This window comes from Equus asinus, chromosome 25 (genome assembly GCF_041296235.1).
Source record: "Equus asinus isolate D_3611 breed Donkey chromosome 25, EquAss-T2T_v2, whole genome shotgun sequence".
Classification (NCBI taxonomy): domain Eukaryota; kingdom Metazoa; phylum Chordata; class Mammalia; order Perissodactyla; family Equidae; genus Equus; species Equus asinus.
The window spans coordinates 55,211,571-55,230,147 of NC_091814.1; the positions used below are offsets into that span (position 1 = coordinate 55,211,571).

Here is an 18,577-nt window from a genome sequence, read left to right on the forward strand (position 1 = left end):
GAAAGTGCTTTGTAAATAAGAAAGAACTATGTAAAAGTACTAAGAATATTATTGCTTTCGAGTCAGACACTGAGAGGCATGAACTTTCAAAAGAATCTGAACACCCACAAACCAGAAACAATGACGGTTTTTAAGAAGGTGGCTAGAAGGCAGGCTGACTAAGGAGGCGCGCCCCTCAGAAACCATACTGGGGTAGGGCGGGGGCTGCGGCCCCAGAAGTCCTTCAGGGCACAGGTGAGCAGGTGGCGTAAAGGGAGGCAAAAACCACAGAATGGACAGGGTCCCACAAAGTCCATTTAGAGCCCACGTGATCGACTCAAATCATTCTGACCAAACAGAAGGACCCAGGACTCTGGTCAGAGGCATACAGGGCAGCAGGGGTCACTGATTAGACAGTTACCGGTTGGTGTTACAGAAAGGGAAAAGAGGTTTTCAGTGTCTGATCCAAGATACCTTTTGCTAGTACTGGAGGAACTTAAACTAACACTCCAGCTTCATTCCTAGACTTGTTTCCCATCAGTTAACAGCTAGCATTTTAGACATAAATAGACAACTGCAGCCTTAACGGTCAGCCTAACTCAGCAACGAGGAAGGCAGGCTCAGGAACAGAGGAGTAGACCGTACCATTATTGAGTGCTTACAAGTGCCAGACGCTATGCTAAATGATTTTTATATACTAGCTCACTGAATCCTCAAAACTTCCTTAGGAAATGCATATTATTTTGCCTATTTTCCAGGTTAGGAAACTGAGGCTTAAACAAGTCAAGTAACTTACTTAAGGTGCAAGGCAAGCAAGTGGCAGAACTGAGATTTAAACCTGGATCCTTTTGACTCAAAAACATGCGCTCTTAACCATTAGGCCAAAATAGCAATTTTCTTTTTCTTTCTTTCTTTTTCTCCCCCCCCTTTTTTTTTTTTTGGTGAGGAAGATTGGCCCTGAGCTAACATCACTGCCAATCTTCCTCTTTTTGCACAAGGAAGATTGTCACTGAGCTAACATCTGTGCCAATTTTCCTCCATTTTATATGTGGGACACTGCCACAGCATGGCTTGATGAGCAAGTGTGTGGATCTGCACCCAGGATCCAAACCCACGAACCCCAGGCCATGGAAGCAGAGCACATGAACTTAACCACTACGCCAACAGGCCAGTCCCACAATTTTCTTTTTTATCTTGGCATCTGTAAGAGAAAGAAAGCTGGCAGCACTATGAGTCCCATATAATACATAAAAAGCTGAAATTCATAATAATTCTGACGAAGGCTTCCACATAGTGGGGTAGCAGAGCCAACCCAGGACCGTTTGTCTCCAAGTTCTGTGCTCTTCCCCGGAGAGCATGGGTTCTAGGATGTAAGCTCCGTGAGGGAGGGGACTGCGTCTTGTTCACTGCTACACTGCCAGCCCCCAGGTCACATAGAAGGCACTCAATCAGTAGTTGATAGTTAAAGGAATGGAGTCAAGCTGCCTTGATGTGGCTCTGTGACCAGGGGAAACCTCAGTTTCTCCATGTGGTGAATGGAGGGTGAAATTACATCCACCCCCTGGGCTGATGTGGGGATTAAACGAGACAATTCATATAAAGCACTTGGGACAGGCTGGAACATAATGAGCACCCAAAATGGAACCTGTTATTATCATTATTGTTACTATTATTCATTGACAGATTTTGGCTTCTTAGTGATTTTTTTTTCCTACTCCAGTCAGACAATGTTTCATAGTAAATACAAATAGAATAGAATAGAGAATTGGGAGTCAGTAACCTGCTTCTAGTTTCAAATCTACCACCACCTAGCTGTGTGACCTTGGACAGCCTCTTCATTTCTCTGTACTCTCCTCAGCTGTAAAATGAGGGACTACACCATTCAAATCAGTTTCATAAGCATTCAGCGGGCACCTTCTCTGAGTAAGACATCGTGCTTGGCCACCTATAAAATTCTATGGTCTTGAATAGTGTCAATGAAAAATATCTGAGCAAAGCAAAACAGCCCCGTCGTGTTCAGGTTGAAGAGCAACCCCAAATAGCCAACCGCATTACATCATCTCAATGAGCAATGTTTGTAAATACACGAAGGGTTTAATTTTGAGACACTCAGGAGAAATCCCTCACCAATAAGAAATCAGCAGATACGGTTCTATTAACACCTATCAGCCCTGAACCTTCCAAAAAATAAGCCTGTAAAATCACTTTGCACCTTAGTCAAACAGTGTGCTTCTAGAGAGAATCTGGGAAAGTCAAAGTTATTAACGCTCCCTATGGCAACAGTTAAGAATAGGATATGTACAAAAAAAAGAATGACATATCTGGTTAAAACTGCAGGGGGGATTCCAGGAGAAGAATGCAGTGCGTTTGGACAGGACACAGAGGCCAGTGGCTTATTGTTTACAAAAACAGGCCCAGCTTATGAACACTGACTAGAGGCCAAGACCTCAATTATAACTCACAACCACACCTCTCCCAATCCCAGTTCAACTGAAGCTATCCATCAGTCAACTCCTCCATCTCTGTAATAAGCCCACCAGTATTTGCAGCCAAGTGGACAGAAGGTCCCTCAGGGCACCTCCAGCATTGACCATGCTGATGACATTAAAAAGATCCTACAGGCAACAATGGGGACTTCGAACCACCTTCCAATCTTCCAAGAGATAAGGCAGCTGCCCATTTCAGGCTCTATCCCTACCCCCACCCAGACAATCTCAGAAGGGAGACATGGCCCTTCCCAAGTCCTCTATGACAGGAAAGGTCTCCTTGCATTGGTGCAGGGAAAGAAGGAGGGGCCCCTCGCTCTGCACTCTGAAACAAAGGAAAACCCAGAGCTCCAACCATGTGGTGTAACATTCAAGGCCACCCACCTCTCCCACTCCCCAGCTGAGGTCTCAATGGGCTAGAGCTACATGGCTCTTCCCAGTGACTGGCCAGGAAGGGACAGTGCCTCGCACAAACACATGCTGGGGCTCTTGAACAGGCGGGAACCCCTCCTGTGGGAATCAATGGTTAAAAAAAAGGCTATCTGGGAAGGGGTTCTGATTCCCACGCCAGGTCAAGCAGTCAACTAGATGTGTAGACAGGTCACTTGGTTTCTCCAGGTCCACATTTTGCTTTACCCTTTGCATTTCTGCAAGAAGGGAAGTGGGCCTTTAAAAGCATGCATTCTGGAGCAGAGGGCGAAAACCCAGAAGGGTTAAACAATTATGTCTTCCCATTCTCCAGAATCAGCACCACCCAGCAACCTTAACATTTTAACTCCATTCAGGTTTAGGTGAGGGCAGAGACGGGCTGTGAGTGACCTTATTCTTTCCGTTCTCCGATCTCCCAGAGAATGCAGAACGACCAGAGACCAGGCAGGTACACGGTGCACCCAAGGTGGCCACAGACTTTCTGTGTGCAATGCCGTAGCAAATGTCATGTTTTGATACATAGTGCATCAGGAAAAAAAAAAAACCCTCCCTCAGGGCTCTCCAAATGGTACACGTTCTCAAGGTTGCCTTTCTCTGCCTGGACTCCTCTTCGACCTCTGAAATAAATTCCCAAACACCTGTCAGATTTCAGTTGTCCTTCAAGGAAACCTGACCCAGACACCCAGAGGCTCTTTCTCTCTCCAAGAGCCTCCTGCCCCTCCCCCCACCCTATCCAGCCTTGGGGAAAGGGCTGCCAAAATAATGGCGAGCCCTACTGAGACGACCCTAAAGCCCATTACGAAATTTCCTTTCCCAAGCATGTGGTCCCTGGCACTGCCCATCCCTCCGAGGCTCAGGCTCACCTATGAAACCAGCTCTGGGGTCAGCCTGCCCCTACCTGCTCCACCCAAAGAAACGAACATCCTGCAAATCAGGGTGGAAATACAAGCCTCAATGGTCCACAGAGCATATGCATTATGCTATTTTTCAAAGCCCTTACCTTTGACCTGAGTATCGTACTCTGCTATGATCTCCTTATCCTTTTTGAATTTGGCTGGAGACGTCATGTTTTCCTTCTTTCTTCCAAATTCGAATTGTGAATTGATAGATCCACGGGAAAAATCCAACCACCAAAATCAATACCTCCAAGGCTGCTTCTCCCGCGGGCAGAAGGGGCCCCCCGCGGTGGTCTCCAGCGCTCCGGGGAGCGCGGGCTGCGGGCTGGGCAGGCGGCTACGGCGGGCACATGCAGACGGTGGGCGCTGGGGCCGGGCGCGGCGGCGGCTGGTTCCCGTGCTAGAGCCGGAGCCGCAGCCTCAGCATTAGCCGGGAGAACTGCAGCGCCCGGAGGCTGGCCTGGGGTCTGACATCAACGACACAGGCGGGGAGTGGAAGTCCTTCCGCACAACATGGTGTGGGGGTGCCGGGTGTGGACGCGCCCAGCTGTGTCCCCGGGAGGGAGTGGGTGCGTATCGGGGTGCCGGGGGAGGGCTGGGCGTGCTTCGCGGTTTTTTGTTGCACAGGCTCGAAGATGCTGCAAATCAAATCCCAAACGGGAGCCGCAGCAGCGCGGACTGGATCGGAAGTCGTTTGCTCCGGTTCACTTGCCTGTAAATGCAAGGAAAAGGGGAGGGGGCGATCAGCTCCAGCGCAGATCCTAATCGCGACAAGGGTGGGGTAGGGGACATCGTCCTGAGCCCGGCCTGGGCCCATTCATCTCGGCCAAACGCCGCTGGGCCGGCAGAGCCCGGCCCGGCGAGGTGGAGAGGAAGGAAGCTCCCTCCGGATTTTGTTTTAAGGCTGAAAGAAAACACTTTGGAGCAGCCGCCTGCGCGGGCTTCGGGTGGGGACTGCGGCGGGAACGCGGGGCTCCGGGCGGGGACTGCGGCACCTCGGCGGCCTCCCGAGCCCTGCCAGCGCTGGGCAGCGGCCAGCCGGAGGGAGCCCTCCGGGCCCTGACTCCGACGCGGCCCCTGACCCCCGGCTGGGGCAACTCCCTGGACATCAAAGGGGATCAAAGCCGGGGAGGGACAAGCCACCCGGGCACAACTTTTCTTCCCCTCCCGCCCCTCCTCCCAGTTGTTTTGTTTTTGGTTACTAGCTTCTCTTGGCAGCCAAATGTTGGGGGGTTGGGGGCAGGAGATCTGCAGGAAAAAGCCTGCTCGGCACGGGACACATCCAGGAAAACAATGTGGTCGGCAGAAGCAGGAAATGGGTTACAGGCGAGGGTCGGAGTCGGGAAAACCAGGGGGCGGGGGGCGGAAGGCAGCCATCGCCTCCCCCAAGCCAGGGACGGGAGTCACTCTAAATGCCATCCCCTATATTTTTTGTCATCCAAGCCTAGAGATTCCAGATACCGCACCCAATCCCAGGCTGGGGGCGGAGGAAAGGAAGGTCTGTGAGGGTCGCGGTCCCGACTCCCGCACCAGAAGGTGCCCCAAGAGATCCCGCCCGGCCCAGGCCCTGGAGGGAAGCGGGCGGGAGCGCAGAGCCGGGGTCTGGCTCCCCGGCGTGCCGCAGGCGCGACCCTCCGCCTCGGTCGCCCCTTTCCCTCTCCACGCTGGGAGAAGGGGGCTCCCGCTGTGTCTTCCACTTCCCGCGCCCAAGGAACGGCAGCGCCCAGGGAGGAAGAGGGAGCCGAGGCGGCCTGGAGCGCAGGCGGGCAGGAAGCGGGGAGGGGCTGCGAGGTGGGGTCCCGGGGCTGCACGGGAGCCGGGGATAACTGAGACTCTGCACAAGCTGTGGGGGCGGGAGAGGGCAAGGGAGCATTACCTAGGGGTGAGGGGGAGCTAAGAGACTACCGTGGGCCGCGATGTTACATGGAGCACAAGGATGTTAGCAACTCTGGAGACCCAGATATGGGTCTGGGAACCGAGAGCGTGCAGAGGAGCCCTTCGGGGCGAGTCGGGGGCCGGGACCGGGAAGAGCCCCGGAAGCAGAGCGGAACACCCATCCTTCTGGGTCCAGGACTGTAACCCGCCGTCCGCCAGGGCGTGGAGACAGGGGAAGAGGGCAGCCGGTGGTGACGGGCGATGCCTACGACGGCTGCCCAAAAGTGGACCAAGGCTGCCCGTGTGCACAGGACCTGGAGAGGGGCCTGGGTGCGGGCTGCGCGGCGGCACGGAGCCAAAGCAGCGTCCGGGCTGTGCGGGAAGGGCGGAGAGATGCAGTCCGGAGAAGTATTATGGGCTGTGCGGGGAGATTTGGCGCAGGTCGGGGGGAGGGGGTCTGAGGGATTCCGCCAGCAGCATCCGCGCTCTCTCCTTCCCGCCCCGAACTGGGTTTGTTCAGTCGGGGCTCCAGCCCGGCGGCAGGGAAGGAAAAAGGGGAGAGGGAAGGAGCCTTTACCTGGCTCTGACGCGACGGGTCCCAGGCCCCCGGCTCCGCTTCCCACTCAGAGGTCTCCTCCCCTCTCTTCCCCGCCACCCGCTTCTACGCAGATCGGTCCCCTAGTCCCCTGAGGAGCCTCCGCCAACTCCGCAAGACCCCGCCGGGAAGCAGAGCCCACCCCCTTGCCAATCACCGCCCGCTTTCTATCGACCGATGGGGCCTGTAGCCAATAGGAACAGCCTATCCCAGAAGCCAGGAATGAGGAGGAGGGGCTGGTGAAACTTGGAGGCGTGACCAGCACCCCCGAGGCGTGGCCACAGAGCGAGCTCCTCCCCGGGCAGCCGAACCCTAAAGTGGAATTGATGGGCGGGATTAAGACGGAACCAGTAACCAAACACAAACTCTTGAGAGAAGGCACGACCAATTGGACCGGGGTAGAGCGGAGGGGCGTTGCGGAGAATTTTAGCCAATAGAGAGTAGAGGCCGGCGGGGACTGTAGAACTTCTTCCAATAAGAAGTGCAAAGGGCGTGCCTTGCTGCTGTCACTAGGGCGGGAGTTAGGGTTCGCCCGGACCTCCCGGCTCCGGCCAATGAGATCGAGGGCGGGGCCAAGCTCAGCCAATCGGAGAGCCGAGCTGGTCTCGGCACCGTTACTGGGGCGGGGAGTGCAGGCTCCCTGCCGCTGAGGTCTCGTCAGAGGGAGGCTCCGGAGCCTGCCAATGCGGGCCGTGGGCGAGCTCTAGTTCTCCCAATCGCTGCGCGGCGCTGGCAATTCAAACTGCCTGCCGGTCGGAAAGGCAGAGAGAGCGGAAGAGGGACGAAAAGCGACCTGTTCGCTGACAGAGACCCCAACGCGCCTGAGCCCAAAACGCGACCTCTGTGCCGCGCGCCACCGCCGCGGCCGCCCGGGGAGAGACCTGAGGGGAGGGACGTGAGGGGAAGCGCGCGGAGCCCCGCCGCGGCCGGGGGGCTGCGGGCGGCGGCGAGCGGAGGCGGGGCCGGGAGCCCGAGGAGAACCGAGGGACGGGCGGGCGTGGCGGACGCTCGGGCCGCGGTCCAGCTGGAGTCGGGGCGCCCCGAGGGAGGCCCGCGAGAGCGGCAGCCCGCACCCGAGGCCGCGCGGGCGAGCCGCGCAGTGCGGAGCGGCCCGGCCCCGCTCCCTCCCAAGAGCCGGGAAAGCCGAGCTGGCCGCTCCCCGCTCGCGCTCAGTCAATACGCGTTCGCCCTCCCCCGGGAAGACCGAAGGGAGCGCGTCCCCTGCCCCGTCCGCGGGCCGCGAGGCCGGCCCCGCGCGGCGCCATGTCGGCCGGCAGCCGCGGGTTCCGGGAGCGCCGCGTGTGCGTCCTGCGCTGCAGGTTCTGCGCGCAGGTGCTCAGCGCCAGGGGCATGAAGGCCGTGCTGCTGGCCGACACCGACGTGGACCTCTTCTCCACCGACATCCCGCCCACCGAGTAAGTCCCGCGGCGGCCGCCCGGCCTCTGGGAGGCAGGGGGCGGTCGTCGTGGTGTTCCAGCCACTCCCCTCCGTCGGTGACCCCCGGGGCGGTAGCTGGGCGGGCGGGCGTCAGGACGAGCCTGCGGTGTGGCCGGGGCGGTCGGCGCCGAGGGGACGCGCGGGCCGGCTGCAGCCCTGTGGCCGCCACCGTCGGGCCCCCGACCCCGACTCCGTTTCACAGCGACAGCGTGCGGTTCCCCGTCGTGATCTGCTCCGGGGCGTGGGATCAGATCCGGTGTCCGGCCGCGGCCCCGCTCCTTCCCCCGGATCTCTCTCCTGAACGAGAGACGCAGGTTTTCAGGGGAGGAACCAGACTTAGCCCTGACGCAGTCTATCTCCCACACTCTACTTTGGGTATTGTGCGGTCGTTTGCATAATTAAATCCTTTTAAAGTCCGTGTTCGGGTGTAGAGTCCTTAAGAATTTGCTACCTATTTGGAAAAAGAACCATTTTACTTGACTCCAATATAGCGTTTCCTTGTTCTAAAAGGTGCTTTCTCTTTTCGTAGCCAGCCTGTGTGTACCTTCCATGATTTTCAAGATTTAGCTCTTTATTGAAACCTTATCACTAAGCAAAGAGTGATTGCTTATCCAAAATATGGATGGACAGCTGTTCTTTGGACACAGACCAGAGGGGCAGGCTAAGAGCCGTAACCCTTTAAAGCGGATTTCATGATAATAGTAGAAACTTTAAACATTTTTTAAATATACTCAAAGCTCTGGACTCTTCCTCCCTCGAAATCTTTTCTGACTTGGTGAAGTGTGGTGGTGCCTGGTGGCAAAGCCAAAGGCTCTCATTCACTGCGGAGATAAACGGGTTAACGTGTCAAGTTCCTCTGAGTGCGTGTGTGCTGCAAGAAGAAAAAGCACCAGGCAGCAGGTCTAGAACCCGTTATTGCAAAAGTCCATGCCTTGTCTAGCGCTTTTGCTTTTTAGTGCGCATACACAAACTTTCCATGTTAACCTTTGGCCTGTGCAGAAGTTGTAAATAGAAGGACAGTCATAAGGAGGGCTGAGACGGAGGCTAGAACGCAGTCAGATCTTTCCTGGTGTCTCCTCCTCCTTGCAGGGGTCCTAACGGTCGTGCATCAGTGTGCCAAGATGTGCGTGAACCAGTGAACACATAAGGTTTTTTCAATGGAAGGCGTGTCATATTTATGGTGATCTCACAAACATTAACTGGCTGTAACAAAATATGCTGTAGTCTACTTTAGAGTCTCTTTCAGCTCTCTGGGTCTCCAAAATTCATGCCAACTCACAGTCAAAAGTGCGTCTGAGGGCAAGCATCTGGAAAAGTTGGAGCCTTTGGGCACTGTTGGTGGGAATGCAAAGTGCTGCTGCTGCTGTGGAAAATAGCATGGCAGTTCCTCGAAAGATTGAAATTAGTGGCTGGCTCAGTGGCGTAGTGGTTAAGTTCGGGCACTCTGCTTCAGTGGCCCAGGGTTTGTCAGTTTGGATCCCAAGCGTGGACCTAGACACCACTTGTCAAGCCATGCTGTGGCTGCGTCCCACGTACAAAATAGAGGAAGATTGGCACAGATGTTGGCTCGGGGCCCATCTTCTTCAAGCAAAAATAAAAACAGAAGAAAGAAAGAAATTAGAATTATCATACGATCCAGCAATCCCACCCCTGGGTATATATCCAAAAGAATTCAGTGCAGGATCTAGAAGAGATATTTGCCCACCAAGAAGTGGAAGCAGCCCAAATGTCCATCAGCAGATGAATGAATAAACAAAATGTGGTATATGCATAAAATGAAATATTATTCAGCCTTAAAAAACAAGGATATCCTGTCACATGCTATAACATGGATGGACCCTGAGGACAATAGGCTAAGTGAAATAGGCCAATCACAAAAAGGCAAATACTGTCTGATTCCTCTTATATGTAGTATCTAAAGTAGTCAAATTCATAGAAACAGAAAGTAGAATGGTGATTTCCAGGGGCTGGGGAAAGAGGGAAACGGGGAGTTGTTGTTTAATAGGTATAGGGTTTCGGTTTTGCAGGAAGAAAAAGGTCTGGAGGTTCGTTGCACAACAATGTGAATACATTTAACACTTAACTGTACGTTTAAAAACGGTCGTTAGTAAATTTTATGTTATATGTTTTTTACCACAGTTTTTTAAAAGGCACATTTGACTGTCTCTACACTTTTCCCTCTCCAGTGCAGTAGACTTCATTGGAAGATGCTATTTCACTGAAATCTGCAAATGTAAACTGAAGGACATCGCATGTTTAAAATGGTAATTGGTGGCAGTCTTCTAGGTGGCGCTGGGTCTGGGAGATGGATGTCGACACCCAAGCACAGAGAAGGGTTCAGTGGGCTGCATCGAGCGCTGGTTACGACCCAGGCAATGAGCCTTCGGAAAACCATTTGTTATTTAGAGCTATTTTTTAAATGGGTCTTGTGACATTTTACATTTGTATATGATTTTGCAATGTTTCAAAGTGCATTGACAAATATCTGCTTTAATTTTCAGGAAAAGGCAGTGTAGTTTAAGGGGAAGAAACACTTGGATTTACAGTCATAAAAATCCACTTTGAGCCCTAGCCTGCCCTTATTCTCTGTGTGATCTTGAGTAAGCCCCTCACACCTCTACACCTCAGAGCCTCTGTTTTCTTACTTAATTTATATCTTAAGAAGATAAAAACTTCTTAAGATAGAAATTAAAAAAATCTTTTGTGTTTATCTTATAGAGTTGTGAAGATTAAATGAATTATGAATGTTAAAAGGCTTGATAAACTATAAATTACAACACAGATGAAAACTATTACTATTATCTTTTGAGAGGTAGACAGATTTGAGTGTTATTAGTCCCATTTTAGAGAGAAGGAAGTTGAAATTTCCTCATTTAAATGGGATTTGGAGTATAAATTATAATTCCAATAATTTAAATTAGCAAACTCTTCTTGTGTGCTAATGACTGTTTCATTTCATTCATTCAGACTATATATTGAGGTCCTAACATGTGCTAGTCATTGTTATAGGGGCTGGAAACAAAGCAATAAACAAGACAAAATCCACTAGCCTTTGAACAATATATTCTAGTGGGAAGACAGTCAATCAATCAATAAGATATTTAAATAAATAAGACATTGAATAGAGTGGGAATTGCTCCAAAGGCAAGAAGAAGCTTAACGTCTTCAAGGAATAAAAAGATGATGGCTAGTGTGGCCGAGACGTGAGCATTGGGGGAGAGTAGTGTGAGTAGTGTAGGGGTGTAGTGAGAAGCTGGATAATCTAGAGCAGCGTTGCTTAACAGAAAGCTGCAAGCCACATGTGTAATAGTGACCACACTTTAAAAAGTGAAAAGAAACAGGTGAAATTAATTTGTATCATATATTTTATTTAACCCAATATATCCCAAATATTATCATTTCAACATGTAACTAACATAAAAAATTATTAATGAAATATTTCACATTCTCTTTTTTACTCTTGGTCGTTGAAATCTGGTGTATGTTTGTACTTACAGCACAGTGCAGTTCAGGCTAGCCAAATTTCAAGCACTCAATAGCCACATTTTGGATAGCGCAGATCTAGACCTTGGTATGAAAGTTTTTTTGTTTTCATTTTTGGCCAATGAGAAGCTGTTGAAGTGGTTTTAACAAGGGAGCAAATGATCTGATGTGTCCCTCCTAGAATGTTAACTCCATGAGAATAAGGACTTTGTCCATTGCTGTGTTCCTGGCACCTGGAACAATACCTGACACATAGTAGATGCTCAATAAACATTAGTTGAATGAGTGCTTGAATCATTGAATGAATATGGGTAGTAATTAAAGACATAGAATTTACTCTCACAATATAGTCTTATAAATAACTGTAAGTCCTAGTCCAAGAACAAGTCTCACTTTTCATTTGTTTGCCTTTCAGGCAGATTATGATTAGAAGACGTATTTTAGGTGGGCTGGTACCTTTTATAGTATTTTTCTAGGGCCTCACAAAAATGACTGACTCCCACATTTCACAGGGCGGGAACAAACTATAAGAAGAAATTTTACGACTCAAGGTATAAGCAGTTCATATTGTCATTTTTTTAAAAAGTACTAGCTACTTTTTAAACTAGCTAAAATATTCCTGGATATTCACCTATTTAATAGTGACCAGATTGGAAAAAAAATCTGTAGAAGAGTGAGGTACTTATAATCAGATGAATAATCCTGAAGACGGGAAAAACTATTGCAACTTTCTCTAGATTTCTCTGTGGATTTGCTTGATTTCTGAATTCCTTCAAAAACACTGAAACTAAAATTAGAGGAGCCAGCTTGCGTTTGGTTTGCAGGGGCTCATGCTGTCTTCCTACTCCTCCATCTGTTGAAACAGTTTTTAGGTGCTGGCATGGAACTATAACATGTAAGAACCCAACTTGCCGCTGGGGATAGCACCAGCCTTTTGCCCACAGATCTAAGTTTATTTAATATATTTTGTCTGTACAGCACATCAATTTTGGGTGCTTTACAGAACAAATCACAACCTTGTGGCATCTAAAAGCTAGCTTCTGAAGGAAGAATGCATAAAATAATACTAGCAAAGAAATGGAGAATGTGTTAGTATTATTTCACTTAAAGACTATTTTCCCACTTGACAGAACTGTAACAATTATCAGAGTAACTCCCATCCCAAAGATCCCAGCAATGGAGGTTGTTCGGAGGAAATGAGGTCTTTATATGATCTGTCTACTTACATTAGCACATGGAAATGCTTACATGGCAGTTATTACTTGGTACCTAGGTATTAGATGGTACCTAATAATATTTACTTTTTTTTTTAGTGGGAACATTGTAGGTTATCATGTGATTGTTCCATGTTGTTCCTGCCTTCTTTCCTGCAACAACGGACACTTCTGGATGTTTCACAGCCAGGCAGTTTATGACATTAACAGACTAGACTCTACCGGTAAGAGACAATTGACTCAGACATTCCCTTGACATTTGTCTATCAATACCTGAGTGAAACTCCCAGTAGATTATTTCAGGATTCTCTCTGAGACCTTCTTACCTGGGTTGGATCCACTAGAGTAAAACTTCAATACTTTTATCCCAAACATTCACTTATGGAAACTACTAGCCAAAATTCATTGCCATTTCTATTTTCATCATTGTATGTGAGCCTCAAACTTGGCTAGATATCATGGCCTTCTTAAATTAATATTTCAATTGTTTTAAGTTGCTGTCTTGATACATATTATGACCCCAGGGAATTTTGGAAGATTTTAGATTTGATAGTCAATTGTGTGTGTGTGTGTGTGTGTGTGTGTGTGTGTGTGTGTGTGTGTGTGTGTGTAAGTGTAAGAAAGGCAAGGAAGGGAGGCAGGCGCTGTGGGGAGTAGGGAGGGGGATGACTAGATAACGTCTGTATTTGGTGATATTGCTTCAGGAAAAAAATAGACATTTTGACATCTATATTAATAAATTATGATGGAATTTTAGTCAAGAGAAATATTTAATACCAATATGTTATACCAATTATTTAGTAGGAAAATAAACAGCCAATTCTTAAGGGATATTTATATAATATATTTTTAGATTGTCTGGAGCTGTTCGATTTTGTTACAGGACACATCTTCTCAATGTCCAATATCTATTTACACAACAGACCAAGTTGACTTTCAGTGGGACTTTTTTGGTGGGAACTGAAATTTACTAAGCTTTAGTTTACAGAACCAGTTTACAGAATTTGACAATCCAAGTTGGCACTAACACTCTCAGGTTTTTAAATGTATGCTTTAGTCCTTTTCAGAACTTAAAATATATTCCTTTTTTTAAGAGTATGATTTGCCTTCACAGACCAAAAGTTCATGAATTTGTAAGCTACGTTGTCAGGGTCTTTGAACCCTCCAATTATGCTTGGGATTTTATAGACTCCGAATTTTTTTATCACCTGGCATTCAATTGTGGCTCTTAACCCTTCATTTGGGGACTTTAATTGAAGACTGTAGAAGGTTAAGAAGGCCGTTTTTGAGGAAGGCCATTATCTGAACTCCCCTAACTGAGATAGAGCCTCCTAATTTAGGCCTCCAGTCTTATATTTGTGCTGCTCATGGGACACATTAAAGGAAGTTTCTGCTTTGATACTATTTTTCCTGCTTCAAAGAATTCAAAACACAGGGTGGAGATTTTTCCATTTTGATTTACTTTTTAATATTGGTCAATTTTTCAAAGATAAAAGCCCAGCATTCTTCCATTTGCATTGAATCTAATCCATGAGAAACAGATGTATCACAGGATTTCCTTCCTCCCTTCCTAACAGAGAAAGGAAGGTGCTGCTTCTGTCAGATCCAATCTTTTAGTTTATTTTTCCTCCTTTGAACCAATTGTGCCGAGCTACTCACGTCTCTAAGCATTGACTCCAAGAATATCAAACTTCTTTGTAACCCTAATATTGTGATTTAAAGCAACGTTTTCTAGATGGTTGGTATGAAACAGGGTTTCTCATGGCCTTGGAACTGTCCTTGAGGCACCTGAATCAACAGCATCAAAGGAATACATTCACAAGCTTTAATAAAATTCTAGAATGTTTAGACACAAAGGGCCCAAGAAGTCTATGTTCTAGGCTAGCCTTCACATGTAGACCTGGTTTCCTGACGAAGCTTGGGGAACAATTCAGAATCCCTCAGACTGGCAGATGTCCCCAAGGGCAATTGACTTCAACACTCTATTCAACTTTGTGGGTTCTAATTGTCCCTTGGATTTTGGCCTAGTAATTCCTGACTGTCTTGTCACCTCTCCAATGCCATGTTACCAGAAGCAGAACATCATTCATTCTTGGGGAAAAATATTTTTTATTATAAACAATTCAAACACAAAAAAAATTACAGAAAATAATATGATCAACATCTATATCCCCACCAGTATAAAATAGATGCTAACTTCTTGCCTGATTAGATTCTAGTATCTCACCCAAGGGAGATAGTTGATGGTTTCCACTGTTTCAACAGTGCAATAGTGCACGTCCTTGTACGTGTCTCCTTGGGCACCTGTGCGAAGTGGGCAGTTAGAGGAGAGGATGAGTGATAGGGCATATTTGCAATATATATGTATTTTTTTAATTCATACAGAGGAATAGTCTAAAAAAATGAAAAGAAATGAACTAAATGAGCTGAGCCTACATATGTGGACCTAGGTAAATCTCAAAAACATAATATTGAATGAAAAAGCAAACTGGAAAAGATACGTGTAGTATATAATACCTCACTGTAAAAAAGTTAAATACACAAAACAATAATATACATCGTCTGTGGTTGCATACATTTGTAGTAAAAGTAGTAAGTACATCCATGGTGTACCGGGAGTGGTGGAAACTGGTTTCAAACCAAATCTCCAAGCCCTGGCTCATGCCACTCCACCATGTGAGTGGAGTTGCTGAGTCCTCCTTGCGCCCACATTGATGACGGGACAGCTTGAGATTCGTTTTCTTGTTGAACTTTATTGGTTCTGCTAGAGGTCAGTTAATAATGGTATTTTTTTTTCAATTTAGCATTTCCAAGTTGTAATATAGTATGTGCCCAGAATAAACCATCTCATTGTCCTTCACCGTACATGTGGTCTTGTACTATATACCAGTGCAGGATTCTTCGATATGAAATCTGACTGTCCTTTCACAGTGAGGTTTTAGATTGTTGTTTTGCCTATTATATTGACACTACAACCTGGTTCTAAAGTTTGCAGTACTATCTTGATACCCTCTAGCCTAAAATCCACCTATATCCAGGATTACTGGCTCCAAAACCTTACTTTTTTAAAATCAAATGAGGTACCAGCTACTTCCAAACTTGTTGGGGAGATAAGGAGACTTCTTGAGGCCTTTTCGCTGCACCCTCCAGAGATACTTAATCTAAAAGGGTCTTGTGAGATCTCCATTCTTAAGAATCATTAGATTTGAGAATTATCAGTATAGAGTGACTATGGTATAACGTAGCTAGAGGCAGGGTTTGAATAAATGGACTCCTGAAATCCTTTTGAGTTCAAAGATTCTAGAATTCAAGCCCTGACTTAAAGAGTTTAAAGAATGTTTCTGTTCTAGATTAATAATATTAGATAATTTTATTTGTGGTACATTCTTAAATAGCTTTTCTCTTTACTGCTAACACTATGGTTTAATATCAGAATCTTAACCTATAATGTTTCCTGTATCATTTTCTGAGTTGTAACAGTAGTCAGCACCAAATAATTCTATGACCTTTTATTTTCAGGTACAAACTTCCTACTTTGGGGCAACTTGCCAGAGATAGAAGAGAATACAGATGAAGACATGTTAGATGTGTCAGCAGAGGAGTGTATTAGATGAATGGAATTATGATATATATATGATATTCAAACTTTTTCCTATTTAACATATATATTAATAGATCAACTTTAAAATTGTTAGTAAGGATTTGCCAGTGACTTCTCTTTTTGGAAAACAAAAATGGGGCATTTGTTGTTTTATTTATTTGCTGTCTCATATTAATTACCTGAGTTTAATCTGAGCCAATGTAGTTCTCTTCTTTCACTTCTACTTCGTCCTGTCTCTCCATCCCTCTGCCCAGTATAGGTGTATTCTAAAAAATCAGATAGAAGAAGATTCTTTCACGTGTCACTCAGCTATCTCCCAATCTAGGGGAGTTTTTCTTACATTAGATGCCAGATATTATTAATTTTACATTCTTGAATAAGGGGCATTAGTACCCACACTTGCATGTAACCACGCATACATATGTGAAACTCAACTGGGAATTAAAGCTCAACAGGGAATTTTTAAAAATGGGCTGTTAGTTTCCATGAGTACTGCTTATCATATATCATATTGGTGATAACTACTTTAATATGGAGCAAGATTTTGTGAATCAGCAAATAGAAAAAATTAAAACTTGAAAATGTATACAGGAGTCCTCTTGATTCCTCAACATGGTGTTAGATAAATGAATTTGTTGGGAAATTATCAATATATACTATTTAGCAATATTATTTATTTAACATTCTTCTTAAGTCATATGGATCTTGTATTATGAAAACCAAATAAACCTCCATCTTTCTTACCCCATTCTCCTGGACGTTCTCTGTAAATAGCAACTTTTGGATGAGTAGTCTCAGTCCCAACCCTTAAACAGAAGGGAAAAAACCTAAAGTGGTTCACTTAAGCCGCTGTACGTTATAAAGATTTTTGCTTTTGTAAAGCTGCATTCAGAGCCACACAGGAATAGGAAACTGGGATAGTGGCGGATTCTGGTTTTATGTAAAGCTAAAAGCAATGTAGCGCCTTAGCTAAGATCTCAGCTGTAGGCATTTTGTCAATAGCAATACCAAAGCAGACTGAGTTACGGTTTTGTAAATAAAGTTTCTTCTAAAAATGACCAGCCTGCCTTTAATTTTTTATTATACCCACTTTTCTTACCTAAAAATATAGAGAAAAATATTTCTTATTGTACCCACTTGTTTTAACTAAAAATATGAAAATATAGAATGTAAGAGCTATCATTTATTGATTCTTACCATGTGCCAGCCACTGTTCTAAGTGCTTTACGTAATTAATTCACTAATTCCACACAACAAACCCGTGAGGTAAGTACCATTATTACTGCTTTTTTACGATAAGACAGGTGAGGCATAGAGAGGTTAAGTAGCTTGTCCAAGATCACATAATTGGTCAGAGTTGTGGCCAGATTCAAACTCAGACAGACAGACTCCAGAGCTCCTGCTCTTAATCTTTGTGCTGTACCGCTGAGCACTTCAGACGGGAAGCAGCTGTGATTTTATTTAGCCAGGACACATGCTGGGTAACTAGCTACCTTGTTGTGTACCCAGGTGAGGGCCTAAGTGACTGATTTCAAGGTTGAACAAATCCATGCTGGATCTGGGGGTAAAAGTGGCCTATGGGCGTTGACAGATCATTTGTTGTGAACCAGGATATAAGATGCTTCAGGAAATGCTGTTATTAGTACCAGGAAAACTTTTCCAAAAGTCTTTCACACTGATCGTCAGTACTGACAGAAGGTCACCAAAAGAACCAAAGGGATAAATGGAACAATTTGGTTTGGGATTTGGCATTTTTTCTCTAACCACTCTTAAAGACTTTCTGGAACAAAGTGGCATAATGGATAAGATTAAAAAAATAAATTGATACTACATTATGTACTTCTTCAGTTAACTTGTTCAATTAGAGAAGAAAAGTTTAATGCTAGAGTAGGGAATATGGCAAGTTTGAAGTTCAACAGAGTTCATCTGGTTTCCTTTCTGCTCGTGCCTTCAAAGGCTATGGTTGACTGAGGGGCTCTTTGAAGAGCCCAAGCAGGACAGGTGCACTGGTTGAAGCAAGCCCCAAATGTGATTCCACTCCAGCTGGAGAAGACGTCAAGTTACTCAGCTACCTTTTGGCTAACTGGGTTATGGGGAGGCCAATAATAAGCCAAAATGGATTAATAGTGTTTTATCTAGAGAGATATATTCATGACACTTCTTTAATAAAAGCGAATTACATGCTCTCTGGTAAGACCAAAAGCAGAATCACGTATGTGGACTTAGCATACACTTTCTAGTCCTAGCATAATTCCTAGGCCTAAAATCCATTATGCTTTGGTCCTCTTCTAATATTTGATTCAACTGAACAAACCCAGATGATGCTCCTATGGTGTGCCAAGAAGTGCATGATGACAGGCTCACACTTGCCTTCATGGAGTCTGCAGTGAGCTGGGGAGAGGATTGACCCCTACGAGTCTATCTAATTCATCAGGTTAAGTGATTAACAAAGGCATGCCTGAAGGTCAGTGACGCCATAGACGACAGAACAGCAAATTCTGAGTAGTAGGAGTGAGAGTTGAGAAAGCTTCAGAGGAGAAAAGATACTGGAGCCGGCCTTTGAAGCAGTTAGGGGTTGGCCA

The 18,577-nt window shown here is 46.3% G+C and overlaps 2 protein-coding genes across 13 annotated transcripts in view; one reads left to right on the forward strand and one right to left on the reverse strand.

Moving 5' to 3' along the window:
- The window catches only part of SRGAP2 (SLIT-ROBO Rho GTPase activating protein 2), a 236,382-nt gene extending 229,967 nt beyond the window's left edge, over positions 1 to 6,415 (reverse strand). For 5 of the 11 annotated variants that reach the window (XM_044758282.2, XM_070497095.1, XM_070497098.1 and 2 more), the window contains exons 1-2: positions 6,243 to 6,411; positions 3,895 to 4,502 (exon numbers count right to left, since the gene is read on the reverse strand). In XM_044758282.2, the coding sequence (XP_044614217.1) occupies positions 3,895 to 3,961 (67 nt within the window). In that variant the 5' untranslated portion in view covers positions 3,962 to 4,502; positions 6,243 to 6,411. Of the gene's footprint in view, positions 1 to 3,894; positions 4,503 to 6,242 lie in introns of all 11 variants that reach the window. The other 6 variants (XM_014829094.3, XM_044758283.2, XM_070497099.1 and 3 more) reach the window with 2 other exon arrangements.
- Positions 6,416 to 7,149: 734 nt separating this feature from the next.
- Positions 7,150 to 17,045, forward strand: FAM72A (family with sequence similarity 72 member A). 2 transcript variants are annotated; one of them, XM_014829126.3, is made up of 4 exons: positions 7,150 to 7,675; positions 9,884 to 9,961; positions 12,494 to 12,618; positions 15,914 to 17,045. In XM_014829126.3, exons 1-4 carry the CDS (start codon positions 7,524 to 7,526, stop codon positions 16,006 to 16,008), a joined length of 450 nt encoding a protein of 149 aa, XP_014684612.1. In that variant the 5' UTR covers positions 7,150 to 7,523; the 3' UTR covers positions 16,009 to 17,045. The 2 variants fall into 2 exon arrangements, with proteins under 2 accessions (XP_014684612.1, XP_044614224.1); XM_044758289.2 differs by lacking the exon at positions 12,494 to 12,618 and having other exon boundaries at positions 7,387 to 7,675; positions 15,914 to 16,731.
- The last annotated feature ends 1,532 nt before the right edge of the window (positions 17,046 to 18,577 follow it).